The 19,525-nt window shown below is 33.5% G+C and overlaps 1 protein-coding gene across 17 annotated transcripts; it reads left to right on the top strand.

Annotated features, from left to right (window-relative positions):
- Positions 1 to 1,299: 1,299 nt before the first annotated feature.
- On the top strand, positions 1,300 to 19,038 carry LOC111315699 (serine/threonine-protein kinase STY46-like). 17 transcript variants are annotated; one of them, XR_016330796.1, is made up of 17 exons: positions 1,300 to 1,799; positions 1,929 to 2,043; positions 4,039 to 4,151; positions 4,325 to 4,417; positions 5,386 to 5,458; positions 6,497 to 6,607; positions 7,228 to 7,278; positions 7,818 to 7,957; positions 8,052 to 8,159; positions 9,043 to 9,116; positions 9,499 to 9,674; positions 11,516 to 11,611; positions 12,079 to 12,292; positions 17,660 to 17,740; positions 17,832 to 17,882; positions 18,552 to 18,692; positions 18,772 to 19,038. XR_016330796.1 is itself a non-coding variant. In XM_089749548.1 (16 exons), exons 1-16 carry the CDS (start codon positions 1,618 to 1,620, stop codon positions 18,793 to 18,795), a joined length of 1,614 nt encoding a protein of 537 aa, XP_089605674.1. In that variant the 5' UTR covers positions 1,300 to 1,617; the 3' UTR covers positions 18,796 to 19,038. The 17 variants fall into 17 exon arrangements, 13 of the variants coding, with proteins under 13 accessions (XP_089605674.1, XP_089605672.1, XP_022773369.1 ...); XR_016330795.1 differs by having other exon boundaries at positions 4,322 to 4,444; positions 11,525 to 11,611; XR_016330794.1 differs by having other exon boundaries at positions 4,322 to 4,444.
- The last annotated feature ends 487 nt before the right edge of the window (positions 19,039 to 19,525 follow it).

The following is a 19,525-nucleotide window of genomic DNA, read 5'->3' as shown; positions in this document are numbered from 1 at the left end:
CAAGTCTAACACACATTCTCTAACTCAACTTTCAACAAGTTATATTTTCATCATACCAAAAATTACATCAAATTACATTTCAAAAATAGATTTTTTTTCCAACAAAAAATACATTGACTACTCAACAATATCAAAAAGTAGATTTAAATTTCTTCCTTTCTTTTGGAAAATATGAACATTTGTTTTATTATTTTTAAAGCTATTGCATTTTTGGTATTGAATTTTTAAAAAATATATAAATTGATACTTAAATAAATAAAATGTACAATTTTGCACCCTAAATTAAAAAAAAAAAATACAATTTACACCATAAATTTTTAAATTATATATTATATTAACCCAAAATCTAATTCTAATATTTGTATCAACTTATATATAACTTATATATGTGGTGTTAGGTAAATATTATTAAATTATATATTTACTACATACTATCAATACTTTTTCAATAAAAAGGATCTAAAAAGTATTTTTTATTTGAATTGTAAAAATGATCTAAGATCCGTTAATTATTATTTATCACGTGATATCAACATGATATTTTTACAAGATATTTAACAAATAACATTCATATAATAAAATTATATTAGTTAGATATATTATATAAATGAGTTAAATTAACAATATTAGAATTTTTATTAGAATGATATATTATTTAAAAATTTAAGGTGTAAATTATACATTTTATTTTTTAACTATCATTTTATACAATTTTTTAAAAAATTTAAGTGTTAAAAATATAATTAACTCTCATTCTTAATAATGTTCAAATAAATTCCATATTCTTAGACTTGTTTTTTTTTTTATTCCACCTTAACTTTTTTTTTTTTTTGTTTAGCCTTGTCTCCTATTTAATTTGTGTAATTGTAATTAAATTGAAATTCTGGCAAAAAAAAAAAAGAAAAGGAATTTGTACTCGCGTTATTGCAAATGCATGACCAAATGATCCCACCCATTCCCAACATGCCAAGTGTCCTCTTTTGTTTCTAGAACGTGATTAAAATCGAGAAATTTAAGAATTCTACCAGTTGTCTCATTGCTCTTCACGTGCACCGAATTCTCCCATTGCCCGTCACCTTAGTATTCTCCATTGCTAACCAAAAGCGCGAGTAGCGTGAGTCCATGTAATAATAATAACACCACCGGTCTCGCATTCTTCTCTTTTTCTCACTTTTTTTTACCAAATGGCATTTCCGTGATTCCGTTGAATCTGTCTCACCGTAATTCTCTGTCCTTACCAAGGGTATTTCCGTAACTTAGTTAACATATTTTAATCCAAGAAATTTGCTAACCCTATCCGCTTCGATTCTCTTTCTTCCTTTATTTTTATTTTTATCGTTCTTCTATTCTCTCTCTTTTCTTTCTTCTCTTACCTGAACATTCTCCTCCGTTTCTTCTCTGCTGCACTTTCCAAATTTACCCTCCAAAGTGCCACAAAATACCCATCATCTCCTTCCAGTTTTGTCCTTTCAGATTCCATCACCAGTCAAAGATCCTCTTCACTCTGATCAACAACCAAAAGGAGAAACAACAGCAATTTTTCCCCACATGCGATGCGTAATTAGAAAGAAAGAAGAAGAAAAAGAGAGGAGAAAGAAGAAGTAGATTTCGTTGTCGATGGATTTGATAGAAGGAGTTGGAGAGAGCTCATCGCCGCCGAGAAGCTTCGGCAGTTTCAACAACTACGATGTCAGAAACGACGTTTTCAATCGCTTAGTTGAAACCGGCCACGAAGAAGCTATATCTAACCCTGACTTTCGCAGCCACTTAGATTCTCACTTCAGTCGCTTGCCTGCGAGGTAAAATTTAATTCTTATATGAATAATTTATACGTATATATCTGTTTTATACCTATTTTTATGAAGAATTTAGGCATTTTTGAGTAGGGTAGGTTAAAGCAGATGAAGTTGTTTGGTTTTTGGATTCAGTTATGGACTTGATGTTAATATGGATAGAGTGGAAGATGTTTTGTTACATCAGAAACTACTTGCATCGGCAAAGGATCCGGAGAAGCGGCCGGTTTATCATATCCGCTTCTTGGAGGTACTACTACTATGGTTTTTTTTTAGTAGCAAATGTTTAGGGTTTAAGAAGAACACCGATTGGATTTGTAATTTTTTGTTGTATTCAATACATGGTTATCAGAACAGGGAAAGAATGGAGATATCTTCTTTTATTTCAACTACTAGTTCATATGTAGCTCTGTTTGTGGTCAAATTAACCTGAAGAGGCTGAAAAATGGACTTTTGGTGATACGGTTCGTAATTCAACCAAAGTGGAGGATTAGTGAGGCTTATTATTTTTCTGAAAAATGTACATGATGTTACAAGAAATGTATATAAAATTTTGTTTATACTTAACTGATCCATAACCATTAAAAAAATAGTGCTAGGAAGCAAAGTGTTGGACAATTGGTTATACATGATGGATTTGTGTTACTAAGAATTTGGATTTTTCTGAGGGAACAATGCCTTTTAGTGTTTAATGTATTGCCAATTCAAATTTTTTGGTGTGCAATTGACCCCTAGCTTATGCCCATGTGGAACAAACAATTACTTATTCAGGAGTATTATTTATTAGTAAATCCATATGTTAAAACTATTAGTTTTGTTTGGGCAAGTATTATTAATTGTGTTAAGTAGAAACCTATTGCCCAAGGTGAAAAAAAAAGATTATTAGTACTTTTTTTCCATCAATTTTTGCAAAATTTGTTTATCCATTAACAAAGGGAAAAATAGTTTTTTTTTTTTTTAAATTGGTTTGAAGAAATTTTTACTTGGCAAATAAGTTCTGTTAGGGTGCCCTAATTTTGAGATAGCATGACAAAAAGCCTTTGCATATTTTCTTTAAAAATCTTATATTGATTGCTTATGATTTTGTTCCTTTTCTTTTAACTTTGATTAGTACATACATGGTCCATGGCTCTTCATTTATAATATATATGTACAATACCTCTTTACTGTATTGTTATATAATGTCCTTGCATGGATTACATATAGTGTAAATAAATGTTGATAATGTCATTTATATTAATGAGCCATAGAATGAATGTTGTGTCATGAAAAGAATAAGGGGCATACTGTTCTCATGTCAATAAGCTGTACATCGGGAATTTGGCAGTCATAAAATTTTTTGTTGAAGGAAATGGGAAATTAAGAGGCAATTTCTCATTGTAAAGTTGGGTTGAACCTTTAAGACTTGTGTCGAATGGATTTGTTTCCAAAGGATTTGCAAGAACTCATTGTGATTGAAAACCTACTAAATATTCAAAATATTCTGATGATATAACGAGTAATCATATGAGCTATTATATAATTGAAATTCTACTACTTTTGCATATCAATAATAGCTGAAGTGAATGAAGATAAACTTATGTAGTGAAGCAGGGAAAATTGATGGTGCTTATTCCTTTTCCATGGCTTACCGGTTTATATCTCTGCTCATAGGTCTTATACAACTGCTTACAATGCACAGTCATGCATTTTGGTGTGTGTGTGTGTACTTGTGTGTTTTGCTTATACATGTTTGAAATTCTAATTAACATGCTTTGAAGCAGCTATACTCTAAAAAACAGAATATGATATCTTATGGTTAAACAACATCTCAGACCTCCATGATATTTTTGGTATTTTATTAATTTTTTTTTTGAAATATTCAATTTAATTTATCTATGCTATTGCAAATGTAATTATAGTATATCTTATCCTTATTCCTTTTGCAGAGCGAGTTTTTTTTTCCATACAGAAATTTGTTGGCTAACAGTGAATAAGGAAGAAGCTGGTTATCTATGTGGTTTTGTAGATTTTGGAAAGTAAAAATATATGAATAAACTAGACTGCAATAGTATATTCAAATCACTGCTTCAAAATAATAATAACAAACCTTCAAGAATCATATGTTCTTAAACATTTTATACTTTTGCACCATTATGGTATTACTTCTAGATTATTCTTGATATTTTCTTTGCTTGGTGCATGATTTTTTTGCCCTGTTTTAATGATTCTACTTGTTTTCTCCCTTTTCCATGTTGCCATGTAGAACCTTTGCACCAAAGCAGATGCTAATGATGATCAACAATGTGTAAATTCTTTTTCTGCCCAAAGGCCTTTTGATGATGGAGATAGTGAAAAGGTTGAGCCATCACATAAAAGGTATTATATGTATAACATTCTTAGTTCTGTGTCCCTTTTTCTCTTGAGTATTTGATCCTAAATGATTTTTTCTTATCATTTTTTCTTTAGTAACATTTTTGATCCTAAATGATTTAATTGTTTGTTTTCTTAATAAATTTGTTAATTATTGCTCCACTACCTTCTGCAAGTAGGAGCAGGGATCATCCAGTTGACTTTGAACCTTGCTCTAAGCTTGAGGACCTAAATTTGGATGTCAGAAAGAATTCCAAGATTGTAGAGGATAGGTATGGCATGGAGAACTTTTCAACAAGGTACCTTGTTGAAGATTTGTTAGACCTCTTTTCCCTTTCTTTGAAACTTCAGCAGTTTTTTTGTCTATTTGTTAACTGGGCTATGTATGAGGAGATTTTTGTACTCTCAGGGATGAGAACCTCTGTATTTTTGTGTGGATGAGTGGGGGTGGGGGTGTGTGCATTTGGCTCTTCCTCTTTGAGAACTACTTCAAACCGAAATCAAATGGCTAAATTGGAACATTGCCAATATTAAATACTAAATATGCTATTTTTTGGTGCTTCTATCATTCAGCTCTGTACCTGCACCAGTTATGAAACTGAATTTGTTTTCTCTTTCTCTCACCTGGGGTAATACATTTATCCAAGATCTGTACGACTTTAGCTTTCTCTTCGGGTTTATATATATATATATATATATATATAATGGATTTCCTTACTAGTGATATAATAAAAATACTTATGTCTCTAATTCTCCATTCATATTTCCTGCCTTTTTAGGCTATTGACTTGATACATTGCACAATGAAAGGTTAGATTGTTGTCATTGGTATTACCAAACTTGGCCGCAGGTCTTTACTCTACCAAGAAGTTTTTGTCTTAAGGGTTTTAGTGTCCATAAGTATTTACCTTTAGTAATGGCTTTCTAACTATCTAGATGATTATAAGATTTTCTGACTATGCATAATTACTTTGCAAGAGGTTCATTTGGAAGCATTTTGTTTTTCCTGGAGATGCTCATCTTCTGTCTTTTTTTTTTTTCTCTCTCCTACCCTGCATTGACAATTGAAGCAGGTATAACAGTTTATGTATATGTATGTCCACATATTTTGTAATATACGCTTGCCCATGCAGAAAGAATGCATATTAGAATGAAGCTGATAAATGCAGCTTTAATATACCAGTCATGGATTTGTTATATATGTGTGGAACTGAGTTGGCTTTTGGTAAGTGTTATGCAGGCAAGAGATTGCACATATTCCAATTCATGAAGTGATATTTTCTACCACTGACCGTCCAAAACTGCTTAGCCAGGTATGTTTGACAACATGTGTTCTCTTATTGTTGAGATGAGCATTACTTTTGTTTTAGAGTAAATTTACACTTTATGCTCACGGTGATTTTCAATTTTTTGGGCTAACACCTTGTGGTTTTTCTCTTTGCACTTAATACCCTGTGGTTTCTAATATAACAGGGTTACATCATTAATGTTTTCAACAAAGGATAAAATATCCTCATTATTAAAAGGCTTTTTTTGGTTAATGCTTAACACGATATACCCCTATGATAACATGATTTAACCATTAAGAAAAAAGCTGTAAGGTGTTATGTGAAAAAGTGAGAAGCAGAAGGGTGCATGTCTAGTGTACCCTTTATGTTTGTCAAAGCTCTGGTCTTAATTTTTACTGATCCTTGTTGGATAACTGATTTTTCTACTGTTATCCCATATCTTGTGCATTAAAGTTTGCACATGGTTCATTCTCTATTCAAATTGTCTTCCAATTGAGTTTCTGTTGATTTCAAGCGACCCATGATAAAGCTGAGCATGGAGTTGATCCTTTGTATTCTTTGAGATCTGAAATTTGGCTTATGATGGATAATTGTTTACTACTTTCTTATTTTGTGGGTTCAATTATTTAATGGAAATTTTGCAGTTTGTTATCCTATTTTTATGTTAATATGCTGTTAAAAATTCCTTAATATGATAGGCTCTTGAAATCCTGCTGTCATCATCTTTTGGCTTTTAATAACTACATCCTACTTAAGCTGCTTTCTTGGTATTGGCTGACAAATGTTGTTAAGTCTTGTCATTCAGTTATGATTTTTATCGAGATATGTTTATGGTGTTTAAATTCTCCTTTAAAACAGTAGAGCAGTAGTTCCTCTTTTTGTGAACAATGTCAAAACATGTGATAATTATGTTATTGAATAAATTCTTGGAAGTATTAAAGAAACCAAAAAAAAAAAAAGATTGGAGTTATATTTAAGCAGCTTGTAGGGATTTCAACATCATCATTTATCTTGTCAATCTAGTCAAATCTGAAATACTGACCAGCTGTGATTTTCTTCTAGCTTTCTGCCTTGCTTTCAGATATAGGACTTAACATTCGTGAAGCACACGTGTTCTCAACAACTGATGGCTACTCTTTGGATGTGTTTGTGGTAGATGGATGGCCTGTTGAGGTATTACTTCATAGATGTTTTATTGTTGTTACGTCCTTGTATTGTCATATTGTTTGGTGAACCTTTAGATGTTTAGCTAATAAAGAATCTTGCTTTAAAGAAGAAAATGTATCTTCTGCCATTGTCAGGGTGTAGTTTCTTTAGAGGTAGTTCTGTTCTTTTGTTCATGGATTATTTTAAGCAATAAAAATCTTGCTTTGATACTTGAGCATTTGCTTTTTCTGTTAAGCCATTGTTTTATTTGATCAGATCTATTTCATGGAAAAGTAACTCCAGATTCGCCACTATGCCGAGAAAGGAAATGAGTGGCCCTTATATCATATTTATACTGAGGCTCTGTGCTGATGTCCTTTTTATTCCCGCCTTGGGCGGCTTTTATTTGTTTTCTTTTTGTTTCTAATTCTGTAATATGACTTTGACAATTAACACAAAAGTTCAAAAAATTATCATGTTGCTGCTTCTTTTATATTAAAATTTATCATCCGGTTAAATTAAGGAACATACAGTTTGTCCCTGGAGAGTAGCCTTGTGATGTATTAAGGAGCATTGCGATTATATTCTTTTATGCCAGGGATCTCTGCTGAGTCCAAATGTTGCTGACTTTGCAATGTTGTGGCCAGGATACAGATGGTTTATATAAAGCTATGGAAAAAGCAGTTACTAGATGCAAGGTAAACTTTGTCCATGTGAATTCTATTTATGGCCTTTTACCTTCTTTCATAGTTTAATTGTGAGTGTTGGAAATTTATACTAAATCCCAAGGAAGATAGTAAATAGTATGTGCTTGGACATCATAAAGCTTGTCATTATTACTTTACATAAAATTTTTGAAAAGATTTTGTACTGTCTGCTTTTATTTGGAAGTTCAAGTGGTTCATAAACAAACAATTGAAGAGTTTTTCACCTTTCAGTTGTATGAAGCTCTTGATGTAGCCACAATCAGATTCGTGCATGTGATAGTTGATCTGTATGTAAATTTATACCTCATGATTAATTGAGCGGATTGTAACCCTGGTTCTTAACCCCTATACTTTGTATACAGTGCATTTATTTTCTTCGGCATTTACTGTTTTCTTCCTGTTGGATTCTGATTGAGCTCTCTCATATTTATGTTTCTTAACATTTTTTTTATTTGCATGACTTCCCCCTTCTTTAAGTAAGTTATGAATGCCAAAAAGATAATTTAGGTTTTGCTTCACTGGAAATGTAGGGGTCATTGTCTGGATCTTTGCATTCTAATTCAGCCATGGATGATGCATCAGCAACACAAGAAAAATCCGGAGATTGGGAGGTCGATAGAAGACTTCTGAAGATTGGAGAAAGAATTGCATCTGGATCTTGTGGAGATCTGTAAGTTGTGTGCTTGTGAAGTTGCTACTTCTGATCTACTCTATTCTTTGTTTTCCTTTTTGTAGCTCAACCTTCTTCTGATCTTCATCCGAAGGTATCATGGTATCTACCTTGGGCAAGACGTTGCTGTCAAGATTCTTAGATCTGAGCATTTGAATGATGCTCTGGAATACGAGTTTGCTCAAGAGGTGGCAATTCTACAGTGAGTAGCTTTTAACTATTACTTTAGAGGTTGTGGTTCACATTGTCTTTGCAACTGTCTTTAATTGTTCTGCCGTTGGCTCCCAGTGTATTCTATTTAATAACCCCTCTGCCCTTTGCCTTCTACACCTACCCTCCTACCCAAAAGAAAAAGGTAATGAAAAGAAAGAACAGTTGAACTTGTAAACACTTATGTTTCCATGTTGAAAGGTGTCTCAGTGTAGGTTCATTCTCCTATAGAATTTTGCCTCTTATGTCTGACATCCCCTTTAATATTAATAAGCTATAGGAGTGAAAAAAAGTGGTTGAAACTCTATTATCAAGTCACAGAAGTGCTTTGTCTTTGTCTAGATTCTACCTTGGAGTAATTATGTACTTGCTCGTTAGGTTATAAATTTTTGTAGTTACCTTTAAAGAAAAATATTCTCATCAAGCATTTCTTTACTAAATAATGAATGTGTAACAACATCTTTCCCCCTTGGGAACTATTTCATGAAAATGCATTCCTATATGTACATCTTTCTCTCTCTCTCTCTCTCTCTCTCTCTTTTGTGCTCGCTAAAGAATAGGCAGCTTTCTCTTTCAGTCAAATTTAGTTTTAATTTTATTGAGGATAAATATGTGCTACTAGCAAATAAAATTAAAAATTATATATGAATATAAGCTTTTTCCTTGCTTTTTCTTTGTAGACCAATAACGTACTGGCTAATTTCTGATATAGCATATAGTTGGCGTGTTTCAGTGCATTTGTATTACGTAGGACTACTATCTTATTGACTAATTTCTGATATAGGATATAGTTGGTGTGCTTCAGTGCATTTGTATTTATGTAGGACAACTATCATATGTATATTAATCTCATTGTTCTTGGTTATTGAGTGCAGAGAGGTCCAGCATAAAAATGTTGTTGGTTTTATTGGTGCATGTACAAAGTCTCCACATTTGTGCATAGTAACAGGTAAGGAACTTCTGAATAATTAAAAAATTTCTCTTGGAATTAAATTAGGCTTCTTTTTGCAGTTCTATTATCCCTATTAATCTGTCATCTTGAGTCATCAGTTGAGAAAAGTTTCACTTTATCATAATATTTTGATCAGTAAATCTTCCTAGCTGACCTTTGTTCTTTCATTTTCTTTTTGGGGTTGTTTAAACATCTTTCATAGTGTGGCCTTAAATTGGGAACACAACTAAAAGAATTCATGTGGTTGATGCAATTGGGGGCTTCTGATCCCCATCCCTGGGGCACCTACCACTCAATTGCTGTTTCAACTATGGAATCTTTTTACTTCCAACTATATTTATAAAATTTCTCATTTTGCAGCTCATATTATTGTTTGCAGAATATATGCCCGGGGGAAGCCTGTATGATTATTTGCACAAGAATCATAATGTCTTGAAACTCTCTCAGCTGCTAAAGTTTGCTATTGATGTCTGCAAAGGAATGGAGTATTTGCATCAAAACCACATAATTCATCGGGACCTGAAGACTGCAAATTTGCTAATGGATACAGACAGTGTAAGAAATTTTTACTATCATTGATGTAAGCATGCTCAAGGGATTCGTTTATCAGATTTTCTAATTATTATATTGTTCTAGGTGTTGGGCAATGTGACTGAAGATTAAGTTGTAAACCAGATCCTTGACATCTGGAAGAGTTGGGTTTTTCCTTTTAAAATTTCTTAACAAGGCTAAAACTTCCATGAATTTGCATGGAATTTGCATATTAATTATGTGAATTTGCATGCTATGGGTTAGTGAATAGAATGCTACTGAAAGTCCATGTTTATCTGGATGAAGAGCAGAGGATTATGTCTTAAATTACTTTTAACCCTTGCTAGATATTTATGGGCATGAAATCGATTACATGGTGGTCCTCTGTTAGGAAATTAGTTCAAGCATCTTTTGTAATACGTCAGTAAATACTTTTTCATCATGTTAATACTTTCTATGTACTGAGATTTATTTTGCCTTGGTTCTAGGTATCTACATTCTTTTCCCTCTCTTGGGGTGCATGCATACTTATACAGCTTTTTAAAATTATTAAAAGGTTGTTTGAGCTGAAAGATGGCTTTATCTTTAGTGAAAATCACTTTATTTTTAACATTATCTTTTGTTGGTTGTGACTTTTGTGGTTCAAATAGATTTCACCCTAATCAGCATGTGGATCATTAAAAAAAAAAACTGTCAGAGGGGAGTACTGGTTTATGCCAGTCCGGATTTTGAACTATCAAAATATAAGCATAAAGTATCTGTTGAGAATTATCTAGTAGGCAAACCAAGCACGTGTGGAGGGAGCATCCTATTTTTAACTGTAAGATGTTGCTTCTGTTTAGAGTTAAGATGTAGCTGCTGTTTAGAGTTATCATAAGTAGCAAATTGTAGCTTGGCTTCACTGGTTTCATGTAGTTGGAGTTTGGCATGCTTTCTTACATTCTTTGTGATATGAACTTTGATTATGTCAGCCTGTCTCAAGAAAACCTCTTGCTTTTGGAGTTGTAATGTTTTTGTGAACGATAGGAGTCACAACTGCTGTTTAGAGTTATCATATGTAGCAAGTTGTAGCTTGGCTTCACTGGTTTCATGTAGTTGGAGTTTGGCATGATTTCTTACATTCTTTGTGATATGAACTTTGATTATGTCAGCCTGTTTCAAGCAAACCTCTTGCTTTTAGAGTTGTAATGTTTATGTGAACAATAGGAGTCACATTTGATTTAGAGTGTGAAATTTTTGAATAGTTCAAGATACATCGCTATACCTAAAATGGAAGTTATCATGAATCAAGCAAGTATTGTTGATTTTACATTCATCTCATGTTTTGGTGGTTAATATTGTAAGTATTTTTATGGTGATAGAGAGTTTGCAAGATTAACTGAAGTAATCACAATTACTTAAAACTTGTCGGGATTCAGCTGTTCTGTAATAAAATTTTACTTTGATACTCTGATTAAGGGATCTTGTATGTGAAGCTCACTTCTGTAGGAGCAGGAAAGCCAGGGTGAATAAGCAATAAGCTAGCTAAACCATGAGGCAGTGACTTCAGTCACAAAGAAGAGTGAAGAGATAAAAAATAACAAGTTGTGTTTTAGCATTCTGTATCTGGATTGTTGCTGACATGTGACCAGACCCTCCTAGAAGTCCCGAGGGCATGTTATAGATTTTCTTATAACTATTTTTAATACTGAAATAGAATAATTGCTTTCATGCTTCAAGTGACTTGATCCATCTGTTGTGCTATTTTTGTCAATGTACTCCTAGCAGTGAAGTTTTCACATGTTAATATATTGGCATCTGTAGAATTGTTTATATCACTACATTTCATATTTTCTTAAATTGATAACTTTATGTTTTCTCTCAAGGTTGTTAAGGTTGCAGATTTTGGTGTTGCTCGGTTCCAGAACCAAGGAGGAGTAATGACAGCTGAGACTGGGACATATAGATGGATGGCACCTGAGGTGTGAATCTCTTATCTTTATTTTCTTTTCTTTTCCCTGCCCTATAGACTGTGGGGCTATGGTTGCCTCCTTTTTTTTTTTAATTACTTCAAAATTTGTTATCCATTTGATGATTCTAATGGGAAACTTACTTAGTCATTTGTGGAAATTACCTATATCTGCTGTTCTTTTATAAACATTCTAATATTTGGATACTTTTGTAGAAATCTAATTCTCTTACATTAGTGTAGATCTGATTTTCCTAAATTAGTGCAGCTTGATTTTCTAATTTATTTTGGGAATATTTCTCATTTACTCTTCTGATTTAGTCCACTATTTTGATTATCAAGTTTTTAGGGATTTGTTTCTATTTTAGAATAGAATAATTCTTTTTTCTTTTATTTTTTTTGTCTTTTGTTTCATATAAGTTGTTTCCAAATAAAGAACTTCACCGTGTCTATTTATTTAGATGTATTTTTTCATTGTAGATTGAATAAGACGAAATAAGGACAATTGTTCTTTAAGTTTCTTAAATGGTATCACAGCAAGTCGGCCTGAACCATTAGACTGTAGCCACACGAGATTCTGTTATTGTTAGCAGGAGTGAGAACTTTTCTTCTGCAGAGATGTGGTAGGTGATACTCCAACAAACCCTTCAAAACAAGTCTGCAACCTTTGAAACTAGTTTATTAGCACAAAAAGGTAATTTCCTAAACGCTTTAAGTGTTCAACGGGGAAATACACAATCTTGGATTGTTGATTTATGAGCATCAGATCACATGACTGGAGATACATCCTTATTCAACACATACGGACCTTGCTATGATAGTTTTGCTATAAAAATTGCTGATGCCTCTCTCACAAAGGTGGCGGGAACATGTTCTATTGTAGTTTCGAAAGACGTAACACTCGACTCTGTCCTCTATGTCCCTAATTTAAGCTGTAATCTATTCTCTATCAGTAAACTTATGAGTGATAGATGTGTCACTAAATTTTTTTCCCAACTTATGTGAATTTCAGGAATTGGGCTCGGGGAAGATTATTGGCAGTGCTAGGATGTGTGTAGGGCTTTACCTTCTTTAAGATGATGCACTTGAAAGACCACAAAACTCTTGTACAGCCTTGGCCTCTAGTGCTAGTAAGGATGACCTTATCATGTTATGGCATTATAGATTAGGAAATCCAAATATTTCATACCTAAAAAGGCTATTTCCCTCATTTTTCAATAACATCTCTAAAGATTTTCAATGTGAAATTTATCAATTTTCCAAGCACACTCGAAATACCTACCCTAGCCTTTCCTATAAATCATCTCAGTCTTTTTCAATGATTCATAGTGACATTTGGGGAGCATTAAGAGTTAACAATATTACAGGTTCTAGGTGGTTTGTTACATTATTTGATGATCATACTCAACTCGCTTGGGTATTCCTTATGAAAGAAAAATCCGAAGTTAGCCAAATCTTTCAAAACTTCAATAGCATGTTACAAACCCAATTCTAAGCCAAAATCTAAGTCGTCAAAATTGACAATAGAAGGGAATACTTCAACTCTATTCTCGGCCCTTACCTCACCAAACATGGCATTATCCATCAAAGCTCTTGCGTTGACATTCCACAACAAAATGGGGTTACCGAACGCAAAAATAGACATTTGATAGAAGTGACCAGATCCTTCTTATTGACTTCCAATGTGCCTAAATATTTTTAGGGAAAAGCTGTCCTCACTGCAACTTATTTGGTTAACTGAATGCCTTCTCGAGTTCTTGACTTTAAAACACCTTGTCAAACTCTCCTTGCTTCTTACCTACAAACTTGGTTGATCTTTTCCGTTCGCATCAAACTCTTTGGTTGCATTGCCTTTGTTCATATTAGCCAACAAAACTGCAACAAGGTTGATGCCAAAGCCTTAAAATACATCTTCCTTGGTTATTCCCCAAACCAAAAGGGCTATAGGTGTTACTTACCCATTGCAAAAAAATTCTATAACTCTATGGATGTCACCTTTTTTGAGAATCTTCTGTACTACAGCAAGAATGATATTCAGGGGGAGAATACTTCTTTGGAATATCAGTTCTTAGTTGTTGACTTGCCAATTTCCCAACCAACCCCTTCAAAAGCAGAGTCCCAACCAGAGTCCTAACTAGCCCTTTCAAAACTAGATTCTCAACCTACCCAACCTATTAGCCATGCAGATTTCGAAACCCAACCTGTTCAGACAACTCTTGACTCTTCAAACCCTAAGGTTATGCAAGAAAAAACAAAAGAACTGATAGTCTACTCAAGGAAGCAAAAACCACAGGAAGAAGTGGACAACTGTACATAGCCTAGCATTAAAAATCAACCTGATCCGTGTCTCCAAAAACCTGAAATTAACATAGGTAATGTCCTTATTGAATTTGAAACTGAAACTTGTGAGCCAGTTGGTGACCTTGACATTCCTATTGCATTAAGAAAAAGTGTGAGATCATGCACCCAATACTCTATTTGCAAGTACATCTCATATGACAGGTTAAATCCAAACTTTTGAGCCTTTGCTTCTAACCTTGACAATGTGCAAATTCCAAAAAATATTTAGGAAGCCCTCAATGAATCAAATTGGAAGGCAGTAGTTCTTGAAGAAAACAAAGCACTATAGAAAAATAGGACATGGGAAATTTCAGATTTGCCCAAAGGGAAAAATCCGGTTGGATGCAAGTGGATCTTCACAACAAAGCACAATGTCGATGGAAGTATAAACAGGTTCAAAGCTAGAGTTGTTGCAAAGGGGTTCACTATCTTATGAGATAGACTATGAGCAGACATTTGCTCTAGTAGCCAAACTCAATTCAATTAGAGTTTTATTGTCTCTAACAAGGTTTTAAATAGCACCTACAATGAGGTATTATAGTCGCTATTTGGGGGTAACGTTGCCTACCGTTTTCGGTATTCACTCGCGATGGGGGTGTGATTGGTAATCACACCTATAATAGTTGTCTGCGGCTGCAAATAATGGCATAACAAAAAAATGCGATTGTAACGGGATGTTAAAGCTGCTATTTATGTTTTTCTTTCATCAAATAAAATGAAAACACATTCCAAGATAGTAAGAAAACATGCCCCAAGTCCAAACTATGTAGTCAAATTTAAGCCTCAATCAAAATAATCAAAATAGAGGTAGTATAGAGATAGAGCTCTAGTAAGGGAATGAACCTTCAAACCGCCAAGCCCATTTCGCTGCCCTATGGGATCCTTGGGTTCAACAACTTAAGAACTGTGTGATTCCATAAAGGAATTGCTAACAGCTCCCAAATCAATCCAATGGAAGGGAGAGAGTTGAAATCGCTTGAGGGAAAGATAAGAGGGAGGTTGGATAGGGTCGTGGGTGATTGTTTTGTGATGGAGAAGCAAAGTGAATAGAGAGGAAAAGACAAGAAGGAGGTTGATGTCAGATATAAATTGGTTTTATTTTTTATTTGGGGCATCTCTTTCTTTTACTTTTTTAGAAATGGATATTTGAATTTTTTTTATGATTTGGATAAAAATTTAATAGAGTTGTTAGTTGTTAAATAGTGAATTTAATTTTTAATTATCTAAAAAATAATTTTATAATAAAAATTTAATATTATTAAGTATATTTAATATTAATTTTTTTATACCTAATATTTTTAGATAAAAAGTTTTAGAACAAAAACAATAATGATGGGAAATAAGTTTTTGGGAATGTTTTGAAGATTTTAAATTTTAGATGAAAAATTTGAAAAAAAAATGAGAGGTGATATGTACAAGTGTTACCATAGAATTAGATTTTAATCCATTTACCTTAATAATTGTACTTAAAAATATTTAAATGTTCATTATTATTCTTCTTAATTAGATTTATTTATAATATTAATTTCATAATGGTAATTTGTCATCAATCATATGCATTTATAGCATTTATATCGACAAAATTCATGGATATATTAATGATCAACATTTTAGATATGTATATTGATTTATCGCTCAACTAAAAAATATAAAATATTTATTTTAATATATACATTAAAGAATTAAAATATTATAAATTACTTTAAATATAATAAGCATGTTTATAATTATTATTTATTTCATTTTATGATAAGTTGTTCAAAATTTTAAAAAAATTCATGATCGCGATGAGCGCGAATACCGTTATTTTATCCGTTATGTGTACAATCGCAATAAACGCAACGCGACCGAAAACACAGCCGCGACTGCGATTTAAATCCCTGGTCACTAGCAGTCAACTTGGATTGGCTTCTCAACCAACTTGATATCAAGAATGCATTCTTAAATGGTGACTTGGAGGAGGATGTCTACATGGAAATTCCCTTTAGTATCGAAAGGCAAGACAACATGGGCAAAATGTGCAAACTCAAGAAATCGTTGTATGGACTTAAATAGTCTCCTTGGTCTTGGTTTGAACGGTTGACCAAGGCAATGAAGAGGTATGGATTCATTCAATGTCAATATGACCATACTATGTTTGTTAAGTTCACTAATGAAGTAAAAAGAGCTATTTTTATTGTTTATGTGGATGATATCATAATCACTAGAGACCACAAGGAAGGAATAGATGATTTGAATAAACTCCTTGCAAAGGAGTTTGAAATGAAGGACTTGGTGTTCCTTAAATATTTCCTTTGGATGGAAGTGGCTTTGTCTAAGAATGAAATATCAGTGTTTCAGCTTAAGTATGTACTTGATCTACTCAAAGAAACCGGCAAGATTGGATGCAAATCTGTCGATACACCCATGGACTCAACTAATAAAATTGGAAGTGAAAATGAAAGCTCTCTCACGGACAAAGGGCAATACCAAAGACTAGTCGGGAAGCTTATTTACCTCTCCCACACATAACTTGATATTGGGTTTGTAGTAGGGATGGTGAATAGATACATGAATAATCCAACCTAGAAGCATCTCAAAGTTGTTTATTGCATCCTACAATACTTAAAGAAGAGTCGTGGTGAAAGTCTATATTTTAAGAAGTCAATGGACAGGGCAGTCCAGGTGTACACAGATGTTGACTGGGTTGGATGAATAATAGATAGAAGGTCCACTATTGCATATTGCACTTATGTTTGGGGCAATTTGGTCGCTTGGAGAAGTAAAAAGCAAGCTGTTTTAGCTAGGAGCAGTGCTAAGGCTGAGTTTAGAGTGATGTCCCATGGTATTTGTGAAGGAATTTGGCTAATGAGGTTAATTGGAGAATTAAAAATTCAGACTGTGACATCTATGACACTGTTTTGTGACAATGAAGCTACTATAAGTATTGCCAAAAATCTTGTTTATCATGATAGGACTAAGCACATCGAGTTGGACCGACATTTCATAAAGGAAAAGATAGAAAATGGGTCGGTCAAACTGGCCTATATTCCTACAAGTTCACAAATTGCAGATATTCTAACTAAATCTCTTCTTAGAAGCATTTTTGACGATTGAAATCCAAGCCGAGTATGATTAACATTTCATAACCCAACTTGGAAGGGAGTGTAGAAATTTGATTCTCCTACATTAGTGTAGATATGATTTTCCTACATTAGTGCAGCTTGATTTCCTAATTTATTTTGGGAATATTTCTCATTTACTTTTCTGATTTAGTCAACTATTCTGATTGTCCAGTTTTTAGGGATTTGTTTCTATTTTAGAATAGAATAATTCTTCTTTCTTTTATTATTTTTTGTTTTCTGTTTCATGCAAGCTGTTTCCAAATAAGGAACTTCATTGTTCCCATTTATTTAGATAGACTCCTTCATTGTAGATTGAATAAGAAGAAATAAGGACAATTGTTCTTTAAGTATCCTACAACTTTGTTCCTTCCATGTGTTTTCTGCAAGGAGCTGCAGGTTTAATGATTCAGTTCATGTGTTATAATTCTGGTCATGTGTTGTAGTTTGTTTTAATGTTTGGATACTTTGTTCCTTGCATGTGTCGATAGTTTGTTCATGTGTTATAATCCTGGTCATGTGTCATGGTTTTGGCTTACTTGCTGTGTACATTAACTGTCATTATTTCATTCCTTGTTTTGGTATTTTATCCATTCCTTACTTTACTTTGCTCCCACAAGGTCATAAACCATCAGCCATATGATCAGAAAGCAGATGTATTCAGCTTTGCTATTGTATTGTGGGAGCTAGTGACAGCCAAGGTATTTCCTGAAATTGAAGAAAGTTGATGAGCAATTGGATTTTAAAAATTTGGAAGTTACTTCTGAATATTTTTTTATCTTGGTACTGCAGGTCCCGTATGATACCATGACTCCATTGCAAGCTGCCTTGGGAGTGAGACAGGTCTGCATTTCTCTTTATGGAGTTAAATAATAACCTCAACTATATCATAGTTTAGTACCAAACTTAAGAGTTTCTGAGTATCTGAGATCTTTTTTTGCGTTTAGATTTCTATTTCCACTGTATCTTATTATTGCATTATGCATTGCATGGAAGTGATTGTATTTCTAATGTTTATGGATTTTGTTCATTCAATTTCAAGCATGATATAAAGCGGCTTCCCCGTCATTTAGTAGTGAATATGTGCAGTTGGAATGCTTGTTAGATATTTGATTGCTTTTGCAATTAAATCTCAAGTTATTTCCTGCATCCAATCTGGCCTGAAATGTATTATACCTTCTGAGGCTTAATCTGTTGTGACTTGAAAACGAATGCTACCAATCTATTGAGGCTCTGTGGTCCAAAAAGTAACTGTTCCATCTTTTCTGGCATACCAATTAGAAATGGAACGATGCATAAAAGTGGTATGTAGCAAGATATTATCTAAAGTTTAAGTGTGCTATTAGAACACAAAAGTCATAGGAATTGCGCTGAAAAGAAAGACAGTTACCTACATTGCATAGCAATGCTGTTTTGGTTGTTCTTTTCCATGGAAGTCTACAAGCCACTGTTCAATAAGGTTGTTAACCTGGGGCAAAAGCTTTTCTTATGTCTTATGTTATTTCTTTTCAGGGCCTGCGTCCAGATCTTCCTGAGAATGCACATCCAAAACTCTTAGACTTGATGCAGAGATGTTGGGAAGCAGATCCTGACAAGCGGCCTTCCTTCTCAGAGATAACAGCTGAGCTTGAAACACTTTTTGAAGAAGTTAAGGTACGACTTTCACAATTATTTATGGAGTCTTTCATTTTGAAGTGTTATTTTCTTACATCTAATTAAGTGTATGTTGCAGGAAGAAGCAGTGAATGGGAACTGAAGATTTTGATTATCTAAGTAGCTTGATTGACACATTTGAAGATTTCTTTTCATCAGATAGTTATAGAGGTCTTATATTATAGAATTGAGGGAAATGGAATTTCACTAAAGGGCTATTGCTTATACTACAGGTATGAAAGGGACAAAGAAAATGCTGATTTGTAAATTTTTGTTTTCTAGCACTTGACTACGGTGTAATAGGAAAATGCTTGGAGAAAATATGATACCAAATTTGCAAGGTAAACACTGGTATTGGTATTATACGGTTGTGTGAATGAGAAAACATGGGGTTGGAGGGCAAAACAATCAAGAGCTAAGAATTTGGGTAAACAGAAGGGCGAAATTGTGGCGGATAGTATTTTGTTGCCGCCTATTGTTGGGGAGAACAGGAAAAACATCATTCAGGCTATGCTCAAACAACTAAGCAGAAGATTCCGTGAAAAGGGCAGGAAACTCTCCTACGCACAAGACTTTGATTTCTCAATAGGCAATTCAACATGGGGTTTTTTTTTTTTTTTTTGTTGGTTGTTCATAAACAATTGTTTTGGATCCTGAGAGGAGAAAACTTTCAAAATTAGAACCTTCATTGCAGTAGTAGGGGCTAATGATACCTCAATCAACCACACAATAATTAAAGCCAATAACTTGGATGAAAATGTCACGGCGAACCTATCGCCAGTTGGGGGACCCATGTTGTCTGGATTCAATGGTCACATACAAAATGTGCCATG

The sequence above is a fragment of the Durio zibethinus genome, chromosome 20 (genome assembly GCF_047325235.1).
Source record: "Durio zibethinus cultivar Kanyao isolate XHJ-2024 chromosome 20, ASM4732523v1, whole genome shotgun sequence".
In the NCBI taxonomy this organism is placed as follows: Eukaryota; Viridiplantae; Streptophyta; class Magnoliopsida; order Malvales; family Malvaceae; genus Durio; species Durio zibethinus.
The sequence above is the reverse complement of the archived record's forward strand: the minus strand, read 5'-3'. Positions and strand labels throughout refer to the sequence as shown.